General features: G+C 46.4%; 2 protein-coding genes across 2 annotated transcripts in view; both read left to right on the top strand.

Annotated features, from left to right (window-relative positions):
• LOC149434700 (uncharacterized) overlaps window positions 1-9,799 on the top strand; it is a 169,348-nt gene extending 159,549 nt beyond the window's left edge. The window contains exon 41 of the mRNA XM_089663504.1: window positions 9,784-9,799. Within this exon, the coding sequence (XP_089519630.1) occupies window positions 9,784-9,799 (16 nt within the window). The remainder of the gene's footprint in view (window positions 1-9,783) is intronic.
• A 240-nt stretch (window positions 9,800-10,039) lies between these two features.
• LOC149434699 (receptor-type tyrosine-protein phosphatase eta-like) overlaps window positions 10,040-20,972 on the top strand; it is a 62,054-nt gene continuing 51,121 nt past the window's right edge. The window contains exons 1-4 of the mRNA XM_089663500.1: window positions 10,040-10,288; window positions 12,433-12,708; window positions 15,405-15,677; window positions 20,285-20,539. Coding sequence (XP_089519626.1) covers window positions 10,102-10,288; window positions 12,433-12,708; window positions 15,405-15,677; window positions 20,285-20,539 — 991 coding nt within the window. The 5' untranslated portion in view covers window positions 10,040-10,101. The remainder of the gene's footprint in view (window positions 10,289-12,432; window positions 12,709-15,404; window positions 15,678-20,284; window positions 20,540-20,972) is intronic.

Genomic DNA, 20,972 nt, shown 5'->3' with positions numbered 1-20,972 from the left:
TATGGATTAACTCTTTGAACGTACAATAGTGGTTGTGAAGCAGAAAGTCAGTTTATTGTACACAATCGGTCAATTGCAGCTTGCCGTTGGCTGTAAACTGTACGTTTATGTCACTGGAATGCACTAATCACCCAAAAAATATTACCGCCAGCCGGCGTGTAAATGGATTTAACTCTTTGAACGTACAATAGTGGTTGTGAAGCAGAAAGTCAGTTTATTTAGCACAATCGGTCAATTGCAGCTTGCCGTTGGCTGGAAACTGTACGTTTATGTCACTGGAATGCACTAATCACCCAAAAAATATTACCGCCACCCGGCGTGTATATGGATTAACTCTTTGAACGTACAATAGTGGTTGTGAAGCAGAAAGTCAGTTTATTGTACACAATCGGTCAATTGCAGCTTGCCGTTGGCTGTAAACTGTACGTTTATGTCACTGGAATGCACTAATCACCCAAAAAATATTACCGCCAGCCGGCGTGTAAATGGATTTAATTCTTTGAACGTACAATAGTGGTTGTGAAGCAGAAAGTCAGTTTATTTAGCACAATCGGTCAATTGCATCTTGCCGTTGGCTGTAAACTGTACGTTTATGTCACTGGAATGCACTAATCACCCAAAAAATATTACCGCCAGCCGGCGTGTAAATGGATTTAATACTTTGAACGTACAATAGTGGTTGTGAAGCAGAAAGTCAGTTTATTTAGCACAATCGGTCAATTGCAGCTTGCCGTTGGCTGGAAACTGTACGTTTATGTCACTGGAATGCACTAATCACCCAAAAAATATTACCGCCAGCCGGCGTGTAAATGGATTTAACTCTTTGAACGTACAATAGTGGTTGTGAAGCAGAAAGTCAGTTTATTTAGCACAATCGGTCAATTGCAGCTTGCCGTTGGCTGGAAACTGTACGTTTCTGTCACTGGAATGCACTAATCACCCAAAAAATATTACCGCCAGCCGGCGTGTATATGGATTTAACTCTTTGAACGTACAATAGTGGTTGTGAAGCAGAAAGTCAGTTTATTTAGCACAATCGGTCAATTGCAGCTTGCCGTTGGCTGGAAACTGTACGTTTCTGTCACTGGAATGCACTAATCACCCAAAAAATATTACCGCCAGCCGGCGTGTAAATGGATTTAACTCTTTGAACGTACAATAGTGGTTGTGAAGCAGAAAGTCAGTTTATTTAGCACAATCGGTCAATTGCAGCTTGCCGTTGGCTGGAAACTGTACGTTTATGTCACTGGAATGCACTAATCACCCAAAAAATATTACCACCAGCCGGCGTGTAAATGTATTTAACTCTTTGAACGTACAATAGTGGCTGTGAAGCAGAAAGTCAGTTTATTTTGCACAATCGGCAAACTGCAGCACCAACTGTGCACGACAGCCACCAAAAAAAAAAAGGGTGTATGTCACTTTAAATTTTTGATTCTTTGATAGCTGTGGCCCTAAGTAACGATTCTGTGTCCCTGAGTAACGATTCTGTGTCCCTGAGTAACGATTCTGTGTCCCTGAGTAACGATTCTGTGGCCCTAAAGTCTCTGTGGCCCTAACTCTGTCCCTTAATACAGACAGGTCTGTCTCTCTTGAATGACCGGAGGCTAATGGAGAATTCTAAGATGGCCGCGATTTATAGTGCTGGCTGGCTGCTGATTGGCTAATGCGATCACATGTCATGAATGCATTATGGGTCAGCGCGCCTTGTCTGCGCGCCTTCCCAGAGATCCCCGCCCCATCTTCTCTGTCCATTTTCTCCGTGGCCACACATGTCGCCGCCATTTTTGGGAAAATTCGATTCGTGCATCCGAAGTTTGCTAATCTTCGGATTCGTCGCGAATAGAATTTTTCCAAATCTTCGGAACGAATTCCACTTCGTCATGTTCGATTCGCTCATCTCTAATAGCAGCCAATCCAATCCTCCCCCTCATGATTATCCCTTTCACTAGGGGTGTGAAAATCGGATTTATTGCCACCAGTAACAAGAGCGGGCCTTGCTTCAGACACATTGATTGAATCCACCAGTGGCTGGACAGAAACATTTCTTTAAATCTGTGAATTATTTAGGAACTCAGTTTTTCATATTAACTATTTTAAATAGTACTATTGTTATTATTTATTTTTAATTAATACAAATTATTAAAATTCACTATTATTATTTAATAATATTATTAATTATTTGGCTTAATTACAAAACCACTGAGCAAAAAGCGTTATTTACCTTCCCAACCACTCTGTGACCGCTGTACCTCTCCGCCATTACCTCACCTGGCTTCCCGCTAGCCCAGTGTTTCTCAACTCTAGTCCTCATGGACCCCCAACAGGTCATGTTTTCAGGATTTCCCTCAGATGAAACAGCTGTGGTAATTACTAAGGCAGTGAAACTGATCAAATCACCTGTGCAAAATAATGGAAATCCTGAAAACATGACCTGTTGGGGGTCCATGAGGACTGGAGTTGAGAAACACTGCGCTAGCCCAATATATCACATTCAAAATATTAACAGCCACATACAAAGCCATCTACAACTCTTCCCCGAGATATATCACCAACCTCATCTCAGAAGATCACCCGGACCATTCTCTCCCAGCCCAATCCTCCTGCCTTTCTAGCCCCTTCACCACCTCCTCCCATGCTTACCCCCGGGACTTCTCTCCCCTTCACTTTCTGTAGACCATCTCCCAAAAGCCTTCACTTTCTTGTTGCAACAAGAAAGTGAAGGCTTTTGGGAGATGGTCTACAGAAAGTGAATCCTGAGATATGATCTACAGGAAGTGATGAAATCTGAAAATCAATTTAAAAAATTCAAATAAACTGACAAGATTTTAAACCTCCTGTGGATAAGACTTGACTTTCCTCCAGAGAAGTGATGTACGGCATCATCCAGAGGTTTGCCAAACAACATCTGTTGCCCCATGTTGAGGGCATGTGACCTGGTATGGTTCAGGAGGGGGGGGGCTCTCACTCATCCCCCTCCCCTTTTCCTGACCTGCCGGACTGCATAATCAGATAAGGATCTGCTATAGATTTTGGGGGGACCCCCCACGCCATTTTATTAAAAAAAAATGTAATTGCTAGGCAATGCCGACAATTCTTTTTACATTCAGCTGTCAGCTGGGAACCCCACTGACGGCTGAAACATGAATGAATGTCTCACTACTAAATACCGTGTGACTTCATAATAGAACTCGTGCGGCATTTTAATAACTGCGCGGGATCTCGCCACATACTCAGATGCAGTAAGATACCGCTCATTAAATTGCTTGTGTTCTTAGTAATGTCTAAGCATGTGGTCATGTGAAATGCGTTTCCTGTTCCTCTGTCCAGTCTTGGAGCTGTCATGTTCTCATTATAATGTTTGTGAAGATTCCAAGAATGGATTTTAATTCTGCTACACCGCTGCCAACCTTTGTTTTTCAAAGAAGTTTTTATACAATAACCTCTTCCCATCCAGCGCATGCCGATAAACAGCCGGACGGGAGCGCTTCCAATGTGGGGGGGACATTTCTAAATGTCCCCCCCCGCATCCATTGACTGTGTGTGCCCTGTTTACTACACACAGAGGTGTAAATGATCATAGAGGTCACATGGTACAAGGCTATTCACAACAGCCTCATACCATGTGACAAGCTGTGACCAACCACAGCTCTTACAGTATTTCTCAATGGCTGCAGGAATGCAGCCAGGGATTTTATTTATTTATTTCAGGTACTTATATAGTGCCGTCAATTAGAGATGAGCGAATCGAAGATGGCGAAGTGGAATTCGTTTCGAAGATTAGGAAAAATTGGCGGCGACATGTGTGGCGACGGAGCGGGGATCTCTGGGAAGGCGCGCAGACAAGGCGCGCTGACCCATAATGCATTCATTCATGACATGTGATCGCATTAGCCAATCAGCAGCCAGCCAGCACTGTGTAATGGTGGAGCTATAAATCACGGCCATCTTAGAATTCTCCATTAGCCTCCGGTCATTCAAGAGAGACAGACCTGTCTGTATTAGGGACAGAGTTAGGGCCACAGAGACTTTAGGGCCACAGAATCGTTACTCAGGGACACAGAATCGTTACTCAGGGACACAGAATCGTTACTCAGGGACACAGAATTGTTACTCAGGGACACAGAATCGTTACTCAGGGACAGACACAGAATTGTTACTCAGGGACACAGAATTGTTACTCAGGGACCCAGAATTGTTACTCAGGGACACAGAATCGTTACTCAGGGACACAGAATCGTTACTCAGGAACACAGAATCGTTACTGAGGGACACAGAATCGTTACTCGGGGACACAGAATCGTTACTCGGGGACACAGAATCGTTACTCGGGGACACAGAATCGTTACTCGGGGACACAGAATCGTTACTCGGGGACACAGAATCGATACCCGGGGACACAGAATTGTTACTCGGGGACACAGAATCGTTACTCGGGGACACAGAATTGTTACTCAGGGACACAGAATCGTTACTTTCTGCTTCACAACCACTATTGAATTAAAGAGTATGTCAGACAACACGCAGAGGAGTGGCAGAGGAGGCAATGTTTCAGGAGCGAGCAGACGTGGCAGCAGAGGAAGGGGTCGAGGCAGCACTAGTCGCAGCCAGAGGCCAGTGCTCCCGGTGTCATCCAGCGGTCGTGTCTCCACCGACAACCCTGCCGTCATCGATTGGTTGACTCGGTCGTCTTCCTCTTCCCAGGTCACCTCTGACACCTACAGCCAACGGTCGGTGGGTACGTCAGACACAACCGTTAGTTGGCATGGCCCGGGAGCAAGCCCACTGAAATCACGTGTCCTCGACCTGCCCCTGTCCTTTGGTGTTCCCTCACCAAGCGAAGTATCGCATGCTGTGGGCTCAGCCACACTGTACAGTGAGGAAGAGCTAACAGAGTGCGGTCAGGAACGGGGGGAGACATCCGCCTCTTCAGCAGCCAGGCAAAGAAGTACTGGCGAGGAGAGTGGCTCGGTAGCCGGTCTAGAGACAGGTCTGTCTCCTGACCCACATGCAGCCGAGGGGGCTAGTAGTGACGCGGAGACCCTAATTGATGATGATGAGGCTGATCGCACTTGGCAGCCTCGTCGTCATCAGGCTATTGCTTCCGCATCATCAGGAGAAGAGGGTGCCAGCTTGCCAGCGAGCAAAACAGTCGGTGGGTTGCCCAGGAGGCAGCAGGGTCGCAGCAGTGTCAGTGGAGGCAAACGGCCACGGAGTAGAGCACCAGCTCCACTGCAGCCTACCAACACGGCCAGTAGTGGTGCCGGTGTGCACGGAGGAAGTAGCAGTCAGCCAGTGAGGAGTAGCGGGGGCAAAGTTTCCTACTCGGCGGTGTGGCAATTTTTCGTCAAGCCGCCCGAGGAAGTAAACGTAGCCGTATGTCGACTATGTGGCCAGAAAGTCAAGCGTGGCCAGGGGGCCCATGTTGGGACTACAGCGTTGCGTCAGCATATGCAGCGTCGCCATTCAGTGGCCTGGGAAAACCGTGATAAAGATACGGAGGTTCTGCCTGCCCCAGCCCCCGCTCCATCACCCGCTCCGTTACTTGCTCCGTCACCCGACGTCAATCGCCCTCTATCAGCCAGTCAAGGCTCCAACACCTCTGCTGAGGGGAGTTGTCGCTCGTTGGCATCTTCCGCTCGTTCAGATGCTCCTTCTGCTGCTACTCCTCTTCACGGATTCCGTCAGCAGTCTTTCTTGGAATCCGTTTCCAAGAGACAACAGTTTGCGAGCACGCACCCGACGGTGCAGAAGCTGAACGTCCTCCTGTCCAAGTTGCTGGTGCTGCAGTCCCTCCCTTTCCAAGTGGTGGACTCAGCACCTTTCCGAGAAATGATGGCTTGTGCCGAGCCGCGGTGGAGAGTGCCAAGCCGGCATTTCTTCGCCAAAAAGGCAGTGCCAGCCCTGCATTCACATGTAGAAGAGATGGTGGGCCAGTCTTTGAGCATGTCGGTCTCTGCCAAAGTGCACGGCAGCGCCGACGTGTGGAGCTGTAACTACGGTCAGGGACAGTACATGTCATTTACGGCCCACTGGGTGAACGTGGTGCCGGCACAGCCGCACCAGCAACTTGGACAGGTCACGCCGCTTTTGCCTCCACGTTTGCACGTCCTTGGTCCAGCAAAGATGTCCGCCTCTACCACCTCTTCTTCCGCCGTGTCCTCAGCCGCCACCCCCGTGCCAAGTCCCATTACCCGACCGGCATATCACATGTGCAGGGCGCAACGGTGTCACGCTGTGCTGCACCTGGTATGCCTTGGCAAACGTAGTCACACAGGGGAGGAACTTCTGAGTGTAATGAACAGAGAAATCGACAGATGGCTGTCTCCGCGCAAACTGAAAATTGGAACCATGTTGACCGACAACGGAAAGAACATGGTGTCTGCTCTGCGTCAAGGAAGGTTGTGCCATGCGCCATGCATGGCTCACGTGTTCAATCTGGTTGTCAAGCGGTTCCTAAAATCCACCATCCCACTGCAAGACATCCTTAAAATGTCACGTAAACTTTGCATGCATTTCAGCCATTCCTACACCGCAAAGAACACCCTCCTTGAGCTGCAGCGGCAGAACGGAATTCCACAGCATCGCCTGATCTGCGACGTTGCAACAAGGTGGAATTCAACCCTACATATCTTAGACCGTCTTTACGAACAGCGAAAGGCCATCACCGATTTCCTGATGTTACAAGCGGATAAAGGTACTCCCCTGTGTAACTTAGATGTCAGCCATTGGCAGCTCATGCGTGACACCTGCCGCTTGCTCAGTCCCTTTGAGGAGGCCACGCTATTCGTGAGTCGGCAGGACTATGGGATGAACGACGTCATTCCTCTGTTGCACGTCCTGGAACAAATGCTGTTAACAATGGCTGGTCAGGGTGCGGTAGACGTGGCGCACAGATCTCAACGCCACATGACCCCTGTGGGGGCAGGACAGGAAGAAGAGGAGGAGGTAGAGGAGGACATTGGTGCTCAGGAATTATTGAGTGAAATGGGTGGTTTTTCCACTCAGCAGACAGGAGTGGAGGAGCAGGAGCATCTGGTAGAGGAGGAGGAGGAGACAGAGGACCCAGACGCACCGTGGCAGTATGCTGTGGAGATGGAGGCAGAGAGTCCCTCGCATTCCTTGGCACAAATGGCCCATAGCATGCTCGGTTGCTTGCGTAGCAACAGCCGAATAATAACCATCAGACAGAGGGATGACTTTTGGCTGTCCACCTTGTTGGACCCTCGCTACTGTTCAAAAATGGTGGCCTTTTTCACACCTGCTGAGAGGGAGGCCAAAATAAAGTACTATAAAAACCACCTATGTAGTCAGTTGGTCTCTGCCTTTCTGCGCCAACATCCATCCTCAGGCACTGTGGGCCCTGTGCGCTCGCGTTCCGCTGCCATGGCAGCAGGGGAGGGGTGGGGTGGTAGGAGCAGTGGCAGCTCCACCAGCAGCGGCTGCCTCAGTCTGCAGTCGATGATGAGTAGCTTTCTTCACCAGCGCAGTGAGGAAACTACTAACCAGCCGCAGCAGCAGCAGCATCAGGTGGACCTGGAGCAGGACCTCAAACAACAGGCTCGGGCCTACTTGGACAGCACCCTGCCAACCGAGGTAGACAATCCCCTTGACTACTGGGCAACGAAACTTGACCTTTGGCCCCAACTAGCTGAATTTGCCCTTGAAAGGCTGTCATGCCCGGCCAGTAGCGTGGCATCGGAGCGCGTGTTTATTGCGGCAGGAGGAATTGTAACTCCGCGGAGGACACGACTGTCCACCCAAAGTGTGGAGAGACTCACGTTTGTGAAAATGAATCAGGCGTGGATTAGTCAGGATTTCAAACCACCAGTTCCTGACACAACTGACTAAATCCGCCATGAATCATGCCCCAAACATGTTATTATTTTTAACATAGTCCTCTGTATGGCCTTCAATTTAAGCTGCTTACGCTTCGCCACTCTGCCATGGGCCCCTGTACCGCCTCCTCTTGCTGCTGCCAGGTCCAGAGTGTGTCATGGGTCCCTGTACGGCCTCCCATTGCTGCTGCCTCCACCGCCACCCTGCGCCATGTGCCACTGTCGTCTGCTCACGCTGCTGACGGCTTCCGCTTTTTAACCGAGGCCTGTGTTTGGCTTCCGAATACTGCTGCATCCACCGCCACCCTGCGCCATGTGTCTCTGTCGTCTGCTCACGCTGCTGACGGCTTCCGCTTTTTAACCGAGGCCTGTGTTTGGCTTCCGAATACTGCTGCCTCCACCGCCACCCTGCGCCATGTGTCTCTGTCGTCTGCTCACGCTGCTGACGGCTTCCGCTTTTTAACCGAGGCCTGTGTTTGGCTTCCGAATACTGCTGCATCCACCGCCCGCCCACTGCTGCTGCCAGGCCCGTAATCTGTCATGGGCCCCTGTACCGCCTCCTCATGCTGCTGCCAGGTCCAGAGTGTATCATGGGTCACTGTACGGCCTCCCATTGCTGCTGTCTCCATCGCCACACTCTGCCATGTGCCACTTTCAGGTCTCCTCACACTGCTGGTGGGTTCCATTTTGTCATAGGGTGCTGTATGGCCTCCCATTGCTGCTGCCTCCACCGCCACACTGTGGCTCCACACTCTGGTTTTGGCCCCGTGACTGCCCAAATGAGTGAAGTGTGCGGTGATTCTAAGATCGACGGCACTCATCTGCATGTCATACTGACTGACAGTATTATTTCTCTTCCCCAGCAGACTCCAAGGGCATTTAAATTAAAGGTACAGTGTTCTGCACTAATATAAAGGCTCTCTGAAGCCTAGAAACACCCTTTTTATAAGTTAAATTCGCAGCGAATATATTCGCCTCGAATCGAATTTATTCCGCGAATTCGGCGAATCAGCCGAATCGAATTTTTGAATAATTTGCTCATCTCTACCGTCAATTTACACAGCACTTTACATATATATTGTACATTCACATCAGTCCCTAACCCTCAAGGGGTGTACAATCGAAGGTCCCTAACTCACATTCATACATACACATACTAGGGCCAATTTAGACAGGAGCCAATTAGCCTACCAGCATGTCTTTGGAGTGTGGGAGGAAGCTGGAGCACCTGGAGGAAACCCATGCAAGCACAGGGAGAACATGCAGGCTCCATGCAGGGGGTGCCATGGTTGGGAATTGAATCCATGACCCATTTACTGCAAGGCAGACATGCTAACCACTAAGCCACTGTGCCATCCCACATTATTACAGATAAAGAATTATTGCTTTTACAGCCTTTAAGGGTGTAAAAGCAATCGGTGTAAAAAAAAAAAAAATCTTCATCACCCCCCACAAGCAGCACAGTGTCACTATGGTGGCACTGTACTGCTAGAGTGACAGTATGTAAAAAAAATACATAAATAATATTATAAAAAACTAAATAAAAATGTTAAAAAAGTTTGAAAAATTATAATTTTTTATAAACTAATTTGGGTTATTTGTTTCTACCAAAAAGATAGATGAATACATTTTGGCCAAGATTTCTGAAGAAAGATTATTTATTTGCCAATTTGTATAAGAATAACACTTTTTTTTTTCAAAATGTTTTTTTTTTTTTTTAATTTATATAGCATAAAAAAATAAATAATCCCAGTGGTGAATAAATACCACCAAAATAAAGTTCTATCTGTCTAAAAATTTAATTTGGGTACAGTGGTGCATGACCGCGCAATTGTCATTCAAAGTGCGATAGCACTGAAAGCTGAAAATTGGCCTGGGCAGGAAGGGGGTGAAAGTGTCCGGACTTGAAGTGGTTAAGTTAACTTCTTTCCTCTCCTTTCTTCAGGCCAGGTTACATCTAATGACAATTTAAGCTATTAGAGCAAAGAGTCTTTCTGAGTGGTTCAGGTAATAAAGCGGCAGGAGGAGGAGCTCTAGTTAGTACCACGTGGTGCAGTTTGTACCTAATCTTTCTTAAAGTCTAATTCTGGGGCTCAGGATCCCCCCCCCCCCGCCCTCCACCCCCCTTGCAGCTTTTATAATAAAATCAGTATGCATACCTTATATTACTAATACCATTTTGTTTTTCCTGTCAGTTCATGGACTAGCTGTTGGTGCCACAGCCAACAGTTACACGTCAGTGAATTCTCTGGTGGTGAACTGGATGGCACCGGCAGGAAAAGTGTCTAATTATAACGTCACTATAAGAGGAGACATCAATAACACAATACAGACTAACACGACACAAGTCAATTTTACCGGATTATCACCAGGAAGAGTCTATAATGTAACAATACTGACAGTCAGCAGTTCCTGCAGCCAGGCGGCCCCATCGCTGTCACAGGCTACATGTAAGTATGATCAAGGCCATGGGACTTCAGTGTTTTGTCCAAAAAAACCCAGCGAAAGTAAGGTATTTCACTATATGGTACTAAAATGTTCTTTAACCCCTTGGCACCGGCGCCTCCTGGCCCTTTAAGGGTTTCAGAAGCCGGGAGGTGGGTCGGGGTTCTAGGGTCATGATTTGCCGTCACATGATCGGGAAAGGTCCCAATCGAAAGAGGAGATCGTGAGTACCGGACATGTGTTCTGGGAGCGCGCTCTCAACACATATGTTCTTCTTAATTGTACGCAAATGTGCGGTCACTCGGTGTCAAGGCACAGACGCCGGGAGGTCGCACATTTGCACCAAGAGGTTAAAGGACAAACACGACAAAAAATATGTATGCTGATAATCTATCCATTCAGTCGTATCTGACCCTTGGTGATTGCATGGACCGTCACTCGGAAGCAACTTTTTCCATGAATTCTCTTAGCAATTATTTTACAGGGTAGGTTGCGAGGTCTTTCCCCAACCCCCACCATGCAGGAGATCCTACATGGCCAGGGATGAAACTAGGACAATTTTAGACAGGAGCCAATTAACCTACCAGCATGTTGGAGTGTGGGAGGAAACCAAAGTACCCGGAGGAAACCCACGAGAACTCAGGGAGAACATGCAAACTCCATGCAGGAGGCGCCATGGTTGGGAATTGAACCCATGACCCAATTGCTGCAAGGCAGAAGCGCTAACCACTAAGCCACTGTGCCGGCCGGTAATGTTAATAGTTAACATAATAATTCATAAATCATTTAATGAAAGATTTTTTTAAAGCGGAGTTCCACTTATTTTTTCAAAGTTGCTTTTATCTACATCCACCTGCAGTGTATTCCTAAATGGAAAATAATATATTTTTTTTAATGTCTGAATACCTTACTGTTATCTTTGTATGCGGCACTTCCGGTCCGGCCGCCTAGGCGATGTCGTCATAAGGCGATTCCCTTGGACCCCTGGGATATCGGCGTCATCTATCCCAGGAGTCCAAGCGAATCAACCAATAATGAAATCTTGCGGTTTCCCTAACCGCATCCGACTTCCGAGTCTTCTGATTGACAAGTTGCCATAACAACAGGGCGGGAACTTTCGCCAATGCTATGGCAACCTTCAATTAACAAACTGCGCCACTCAGTGTCATTACTGCGCTGGCGTGAGATTGGGGGGTGAATGCTGAGTAGCCAGCTGCACCATATCCCGGAAGTGAACAGGAGTGGGCTTCAGATGCCCACACCTTCCATGGCCCCTGCCTGCTGACATGTGTGATCATTTACAGACGTAAGAATAACAGGTATGAATACATTTATAACAATAGGCAATTATTTCAGTATACGTAATAACAATCATGGTGGGGCTTTTAGAAAAAAATTTGCTGTAGAGACCGGAGCTCCGCTTTAATATCACAAATTCTGTATATCTGACCATTGCAAGCACTCCTGTCATCCTGATTCTTCTTAAAACTCATTGATTTATTTTTTCTTACATTGTTACATTTTCTAACAGATCGCCCCCCCCCCCCCCCCCCACTAGGCAGCATAACCTTTTACTAGGATAGGAACTATCCTCATCTTGAGGAGATCCTGAAAATATGACCGGAGTGGTGAAGTCATATGGTATAACATAGAAGGGTGGATGGGCAGAGAGATCGGAGCATGCATCTCCTGCTCTCCTGTTCTCTGTGCTGTGCCTTTCACAGGCGGGCAGATAGATTGGAGCATTCATACACAGCAGAACAGAGAACTGAACAAACCTGAATTAAAGAGGCTTGCACCCCTTTTTGTTATTTATGAGCAACATCTACTTCATTTGTTATGTTTAGAAGAGAGGTGCAAGCATTATGCTTGTGCCACTCTTTGCAATTCCCCCCCTTATATGTATTCCTTTTAAATCTTTTTCCATCTTATTGATGTCTTTTTTTTTTTTACATTGTTATATTTCCACACAGATCCCACCCCACCAGGCAGTATAGCCTTTTCTATGTTTAGAAGAGTGCTGCAAACATTATGCTTGCACCACTCTTTGCAATTCCTCCCATTATATGGATTCATTTAATCAGATGAATCTTCTTCCATCTCATTCATTTTTTTTTTTTTTTGCTAACATTGTTATATTTCCACACAGATCCCACTCCACCAGGCAGCATAGCCTTTACTATGATAGGAACTAAGAATGTCACCTTATCTTGGGGAGATCCAGTAAATATGACCGGAGTGGAGAAGACATATAATATAACTTATTGGAATACTTCTCCTTCAATCATTGCTGGAACTGTGACAAGCAACACGACGAATGTCACCCTTCAAAACTTAATATCGGGAGCCAGTTACACCATCTCTGTGGTGACGGTCATACCCTGGGGGTATCAGAGCACAGCTGTGATTGGATCGGTCTGTACAAGTAAGTTTTTGCTCTTCTTAGTGCTATGTTTATAAAGACATATTGGTCAATTTTCCTCCATGAGTTTGAAAATTAAAGAAGGACTGTAAGTATTTTGAAAAACTCTTGTGAGCGCCCAGATTCTCAATCCCCTCTTATACACTATGCAAAAGTTACCAAAGATTTATCTGTCCGTACTGCCAAACTCCACTTGGATGCTGGGAAGTCATCACCTGAAGTAAAGTTGAAGCTGATCTCCCACAGTTCACACTGGTTTATCTTGTTGAACTTCAAGTCATTACAGGAGAGAGTGGTACCATGGAGGTCAGCAGCAGGGACCGGATGAACTCTGCTTCAATGCTGGGAATTCATCCCTGAAAGTTTGATGGGAACATCGCTTCCAGGAGTGTTGATCGCATGGATTTCCTGCAGCGCACACTGGTTTATCCTGCTGACCTTGACGCCATTACTAGAAACCAGTAAGAGCTACGGAGGATCCAGAAGATGGATATTACCAGACATGTTGGTTTTCTGGTAGATTTTAAAGGATGATTTCAGAGCGGTGCTCAATGGTGCGGGAAGTGGGAAAAGTATATATTTACAGTCTTTATTTATAAGTGTTAATTTTCTTGGTAACTCTTGGACAGTGACAGGATCTCTTGGTGCATAGCAACCTGCGTACTGGGGTGAAACTACAAGCTCCAAGGTTTCTTAGTCCTCTCCCTCTGAATTAGAAGAGAATTAGACCCCGCATGTCATATTTTGAGACAGACGATTCTCATTGTGAGTTATATTGTTGCTTTTTAGGTCTCAAACATTGTATTGGGCCATACTTTATAAAGTTGGTGTACTTTTCTAGTGAGGAAACATGACGCCGTCTACTGCTGCCCATATTCATCGATAGCTGTATGCCAGTACTTGTGCAAACATATGCACATATGCACCATGGACTCAGTCTGTGTGGCTTATAGAGGAATACTCTATATATGGTTAAAATTCTTCTGGCGGATTGCTTGTGCAGTTGATGGGGTGAAGACCGTTTAAGACGTGACTTGGCATAAAAAAGTGCCAGGAGTAAAAATCATGTGGTTTCCCATGACTGGGGAGTCACAGATGGGGTCTACAGCTGGCCAAAGAAGTGGTTGGCTGGACACCACTGTGCTCATCTAAACGCTAATGCTTCTCCTCATCAGCATGTACTTACGCATTACAAATGAGGGAGTGTCGCATTCTGGAAATTATTAAACACGTGTACAGAGGTGTACAACCATTCATTTCTATGGCCGGCTGTACACCCCAGCTGTAGGAACATGATGCATTCTCTATGCCTAGTTACATCAGCTTGCAAGTGGTTTGCTTGTGGGGTTATTGGGGAGAAGACCACGTAAGAACTTTATCTGCCTAGTCTTTAGCTTTGACGTTACAATATGATGTTAGCAATGTGAAACACAATCCTACAATAAGATTGTGTGTTTGGGAAGGGGCAAAGGCAAGAAGAGGTCTTCTTAACCTATCTTACCATCAGGCCCGGACAGGCCAGAGGAAACACTGGGCATGTGCCCAGTGCATCAGGGCCGCCAGGCTCAATATGGCCACACAGCGGGAGGTAAGTGGTGACTGCGGTCTAGACAGGGCTAACACAGACCAAGGCCGCCGCTCACCTCCTGCTGTGTGGCCATGCCCAAAGAAGGGCCAACAGGAGGAGTGGCAGTGATGACTGCTGAAGACAAGCAGGAAGCACCACGCAGAAGACAAGCAGGAGGGACACCTTCTCGGCCAGCCACTGCACTGAAGGGACAGTGGCCTCTCTTCTTCACCCGCCAGCACACTATGACAGGTATGTAATGGCGGTGGATTGGGCTGTCTCTTTGCTGGACGGGCTGTCCCTTTGCTGGACGGGCTGTCCCTTTGCTGGACGGGCTGTCCCTTTGCTGGACGGGCTGTCCCTTTGCTGGACGGGCTGTCTTTTTGCTGAACGGGCTGTCTCTTTGCTGAATGGGCTGTCTCTTTGCTGGGCAGGATGTCTCTTTGCTGGGCAGGATGCCACTTTGCTGGATGAGCTCTTTGCTGGACGGGCTGTCTCTTTGCTGGACAGGGATTTCTCTTTGCTGGATTGGGCTGTCTCTTTGCCCAGTTGGGGCCAGCAAAGAGACATTCCAATCCAGCAAAGAGATAGCCCAGTCCAAGAAGGAACATCCTCATCCAGCAAAGAGACATCTCTGTCCAGCAAAGAGGCATCCCATTACTTTGTGGATTGAGATGTCTCTTTGTGGATTGGGATGTCTCTTTGCTACATGGCGAGCACTGTGATTAGATCTCTAGTGGCACTGTATTATAAAGGGGCACTGCCATATAAAGGGGACTGAGCTGTAAAGGGGCACTGTAATCAATACAGTGCCCCTTTACAGTGCAGTCCCCTTTATATTGCAGTGCCCATTTATATTACAGTGCGGAGGACCAACTGCTTGAATATTCTGTCACCAACTGCCCCCACGAATGCCCTTGCATGTCCCCCCGGAAATTGGCTGCTCAGTCTAAAATGCCTGGGCCTATTTTTTGTCCCAGACCGGGCCTGCTTACCATTGCTATTAATGATAAAGAACTCTTCTCCTTAGCCCTGTTTTTCTGTTGATCGTGATTTATTACATTGTAACTGCAATAACACACTCTGAATGTAACAATTGATTATTAATATGACTTTTATCTCCTATCCACAGAACCGATATCTGTGACATCACCACAGATTGTTGCCAAAACTACCAATTCTATGTCCCTGACCTGGACACAACCAGACGAGTATCAGAGCTCATACACCTACAGGGTGCAGACCAATGTAACCTCATCATCTACACTGATAAATACTACAACAGTGAGCAGTCCATCAGCTACAATAGAAAATCTGACAGCGGGAGAGACGTATACATTCACTGTATATACAATATCTGCCTGTAACATACAATCAGACCCCACATCTATAACTGACTGCACCCGTAAGTACTACCAAACAGGAAAACTAACTATAAAAGCCTTGATAAGCCATTGCCAGCAAACATTCTCTGCCTTGTTTATCAAAGTTTACACATGCATTTCTTGTTCATATTTCTAACATTCATAGCAGCCAATCCAATCCTCCCCCTCATGATTGTCCCCTTCACTAGAGGTGTGAAAATCAGATTTATTTCCACCAGTAACAACAGGGGGCCTTGCTTCAGGCACATTGATTCAATCCACCAGTGGTTAGACAAAAACATTTCTTTAAAACTGTGAACTATTTAGGAATTGTGTTTTTAATGTTGAATATTTTAAATATTATTCAATAGAGAAGATGGGACTTTCAGGGTGCATGAGCATGAATACCAAATATATTAAAAAGTTATATAATTTTTATTTCGTATTTTTCTAAAAAACACAACAAGAAAAGTGTCAGGGTCCTGTCCACGACAGAAGTTCTGGAAGATCTGGCATTTCTGCCAGTACTCTGCATGGCCGCAGAGGTACAGATCAGCCTCAGTCTGGTGCCAGACGGCCTTTATAAGGAGGCTCATCACTTCCTCAAGTTGCTGGATGATCTCTAGCTCCCCGTACCCTGTTCCTGTTTCCTGTGATTCTGACCTGTGATTTCCTGTTACCGACTCGGCTTGCTCCTGGACCTGTCTACTCTGCTTTACCCCTGATTTGACCTCGGCTTGGCTTATGGATACTCTCTCGCTCCTCTGTGTATGACCTCGGCTATCCTATCTGACTACGTCTGCTCTGATTCCTGACCTTGGCTTGAACCGACTACCCAGTAAACATCTAAATCCCGGAAGGGCTTACATACCACGCACAGGCACCTCCTGTCTGCAGACCTATCTCCGTGCACCAGCTGTGCTTCTGACTGGACCACCAACCAGCACTCCTAGAGGCGACCTGTGCAACTTTGGGCCAGACTCCCACTGTCCCACTCTCAGGGGAGTCTGGAACTTAGCCGCAAGGGAAGCCCTCTCTCCATTGGCCTCCATCACCAGGTACGTGATAAAAGGAAAAAATACAGAAACATACAAACAATTCCAGTACTCAGGGTAAAACTGAGATTCAAACTTGGTTAGGTAATTGTAGTTACTCCCTACATGTTTCGCCCTCACCGGGCTTCTTCAGGGGAGATTTTTTGAAGAAATTTCAACTGCCATGGCAGTCTAAAGGTATATCAAAGGAAATTATATAATTACCAAACAGTGGTTAGACAAAACATTTCTTTAAATCTGTGAACTATTCAGGAATTGTGTTTTTAATGTTGAATATTTAAATATTATTGTAGCACCCTCCTAGAGTTGGATGCTAGGTAAATTTTGTTTTTGACCCCTTCTGTAATTAAAAGAGCAATGATCATTTACAGTATAATGGTCTGTTCAGGGTTTCACAGAATGAAAGTATTATTGCTTCCTCCTATCTGTGGAAGAAGCTTCTAGAGAATAGGGAGGGTGATGCAAATAACCAACCTATGTATTTATAGCCTAGCAAATCCCTGGGGAGGTGTGCCCAGAAGATAACTGGGGAGGTGATAAATACTGTAGTCTGGAGCCCTAGAGAGATTATCTTTCCTCAGCATGTAGAGTTCCAAGCCTCAGGTGGCTGTTACCCGAGGTAGCCTATGGACTGTGTTGCTGTTCTGTGAGGTTTCAGCGGTGGCAGAGCTGGGGACCTGGAAACATGCTGGAACTGGCTGCAGGATTTCACCAAAGGTTTTGGTTTGCAGCCCCTCGATGGTTGGGCTCTAAAGCCGAGAGACCACATACAGTCAGGTCCATAAATATTGGGACATCGACACAATTCTAACATTTTTGGCTCTATACACCACCACAATGGATTTGAAATGAAATGAACAAGATGTGTTTTAACTGCAGACTGTCAGCTTTAATTTGAGGGTATTTACATCCAAATCAGGTGAACGGTGTAGGAATTACAACAGTTTGCATATGTGCCTCCCACTTGTTAAGGGACCAAAAGTAATGGGACAATTGGCTTCTCAGCTGTTCCATGGCCAGGTGTGTGTTATTGCCTCATTATCCCAATTACAATGAGCAGATAAAAGGTCCAGAGTTCATTTCAAGTGTGCTATTCGCATTTGGAATCTGTTGCTGTCAACTCTCAAGATGAGATCCAAAGAGCTGTCACTATCAGTGAAGCAAGCCATCATTAGGCTGAAAAAACAAAACAAACCCATCAGAGAGATAGCAAAAACATTAGGCGTGGCCAAAACAACTGTTTGGAACATTCTTAAAAAGAAGGAATGCACCGGTGAGCTCAGCAACACCAAAAGACCTGGAAGACCATGGAACACAACTGTGATGGATGAGCGAAGAATTCTTTCCCTGGTGAAGAAAACACCCTTCACAACAGTTGGCCAGATCAAGAACACTCCCCAGGAGGGAGGTGTATGTGTGTCAAAGTCAACAATCAAGAGAAGACTTCACCAGAGTGAATACAGAGGGTTCACCACAAGATGGAAACCATTGGTGAGCCTCAAAAACAGGAAGGCCAGATTAGAGTTTGCCAAACGACATGTAAAAAAGCCTTCACAGTTCTGGAACAACATCCTATGGACAGATGAGACCGAGATCAACTTGTACCAGAGTGATGGGAAGAGAAGAGTATGGAGAAGGAAAGGAACTGCTCATGATCCTAAGCATACCACCTCATCAGTGAAGCATGGTGGTGGTAGTGTCATGGCGTGGGCATGTATGGCTGCCAATGGAACTGGTTCTCTTGTATTTATTGATGATGTGACTGCTGACAAAAGCAGCCGGATGAATTCTGAAGTGTTTCGGGCAATATTATCTGCTCATATTCAGCCAAATGCTTCACAACTCATTGGACGCTTCACAGTGCAGATGGACAATGACCCAAAGCATACTGCAAAAGCAACCAAAGAGTTTTTTAAGGGAAAGAAGTGGAATGTTCTGCAATGGCCAAGTCAATCACCTGACCTGAATCCGATTGAGCATGCATTTCACTTGCTGAAGACAAAACTGAAGGGAAAATGCCCCAAGAACAAGCAGGAACTGAAGACAGTTGCAGTAGAGGCCTGGCAGAGCATCACCAGGGATGAAACCCAGCGTCTGGTGATGTCTATGCGTTCCAGACTTCAGGCTGTAATTGACTGCAAAGGATTTGCAACCAAGTATTAAAAAGTGAAAGTTTGATTTGTGATTATTATTCTGTCCCATTACTTTTGGTCCCTTAACAAGTGGGAGGCACATATGCAAACTGTTGTAATTCCTACACCGTTCACCTGATTTAGATGTAAATACCCTCAAATTAAAGCTGACAGTCTGCAGTTAAAGCACATCTTGTTCGTTTCATTTCAAATCCATTGTGGTGGTGTATAGAGCCAAAAATGTTAGAACTGTGTCGATGTCCCAATATTTATGGACCTGACTGTATATGCGTCCTAAATGTAAACAATTCTATGCCAAAGCATGCACCCTGTGGGCTCCCAGCACAGAGATCGGTGGGTAACAGAAAGCTCCCAATCTCTGCTTGCGATCAGGAGCTTTCTGAACATGTGACCTCTGTGAAAGCCAATCACGGCAGTCACATGATCAGAAAGCCTGCCTCCAACACCCGGGGTTTAAATTGTCTTAAAGGGCCGAAAGGCATCAGCGGGAAGGGGATAAAGTTTTTTCAAGCAATAAATATAATAAAATACTCCCTGATTATCTCACGCCTTGACTACTGCAACTCCCTCCTCATCGGCCTACCCCAGTGCAGGCTCTCCCCGCTTCAGACCATCCTGAACTCAGCGGCTAGACTCATCCACCTCCCCAACCGCCCCACCTCTGCCACCCCCCTCTGCCTATCCCTCCACTGGCTCCCGATTGCCCAACGCATCAAATTCAAACTACTAACTCTGACGTACAAAGCCATTCACAACACTGCCCCTAACTACCTCACCAACCTGATTCCCAAGTACCACCCTACCCGTACCCTTCACTCTTCACAGGACCTCCTTCTATCTTGCTCCCTGGTCTCCTCCTCCCACGCATGACTGCAAGACTTCTCCAGGTCCTCCCCCATCCTCTGGAACTCACTACCCCAATTCATCAGATTATCACCTTCCCTCCTCACCTTCAGGCACTCCCTGAAAACCCACCTCTTCAGGGAAGCCTACCCCACCCTCACCTAACAGCCGTTCCTCCTTCATTCCTCCTACCACTCCATCCCCCACAGCCACTTCCTCCTGTACCACTACCCCCTCCCTCCTAGATTGTAAGCTCGAAAGAGTAGGGCCCTCTAACCCCTCGTGTGCTGTTGTTGTTGCTGTTCTGTTTCATGTATTGTCCCCCCCTCTATTGTACAGCGCTGAGCAAACCCTTTGGCACTATATAAACTCGATGTAATAATAATAAAATACATCCTCTAGACTGAGTTATTGAACCTCTGGGTAGTTAGTACCACATGGTGCAGTTTGTACCTAATCACTCCTAAAGTCTTTTTCTGAAATCTGGTTGGTGGATCCCCCCAGCCGTCCACCACCCTTGTAGAACCCCTGCACCTGTTATAATAAAATCTGTATGCAATACTTTTTTTACTAATAACATTTTGTTTTCACTTTTAGTTCCCGGACAAGTTATTGGTGCCACAGCAAACAGTTACATGTCGGTGAATTCTCTGGTGGTGAACTGGACGGCACCAGCAGGAAAAGTGTCTTATTATAACGTCACTATAAGAGGAGACATCAATAACACAATACTGACTAACATGATGGCGGTAAATTGTACCGGATTATTACCAGGAAGAGTCTATAATGTAACAATCCTGACAGTCAGCAGTTCCTGCAGCCAGGCGGCCCCATCGCTGTCACAGGCTACATGTAAGTATGATCAAGGCCATGTGACTTCAATGTTCTGTCAAAGAAAAATAGTACAAAAAACAACCTTTAACAGGACAACAAATATATATGCTGATAATGTTGTTAATTACTAATGACATTCAATGTATGTTTTTTTTTTATGTCACAAATCCTTTATTTATATTTTTCTCTTAATATACATGCAGACAACTCGGAACAGGAAAAAGTGACAGTGACCGGGGATGGGACAAATATTTTTTTAAACTATTTTATTTTTAAGATTTGAGTTTAAAGTGTTACCAATACCACAGCAGTAAAATCAGTCTGTAGATGCAGTAAAGCATGCTTGTTATACTCACTGTGGAACCTAAGGGGTTAAGGGCTCTGCATTGTGTAAAAACGCTGTTTGATCCTGTCTTCTCTGATCCTCCCCTTCTTCCAGTGCCCCCCTCTT

Source organism: Staurois parvus, unplaced genomic scaffold (assembly GCF_062004578.1).
Source record: "Staurois parvus isolate SC_StPar_1 unplaced genomic scaffold, SC_StPar_1.0 ptg001702l, whole genome shotgun sequence".
Classification (NCBI taxonomy): Eukaryota; Metazoa; Chordata; class Amphibia; order Anura; family Ranidae; genus Staurois; species Staurois parvus.
The sequence above is the reverse complement of the archived record's forward strand: the minus strand, read 5'-3'. Positions and strand labels throughout refer to the sequence as shown.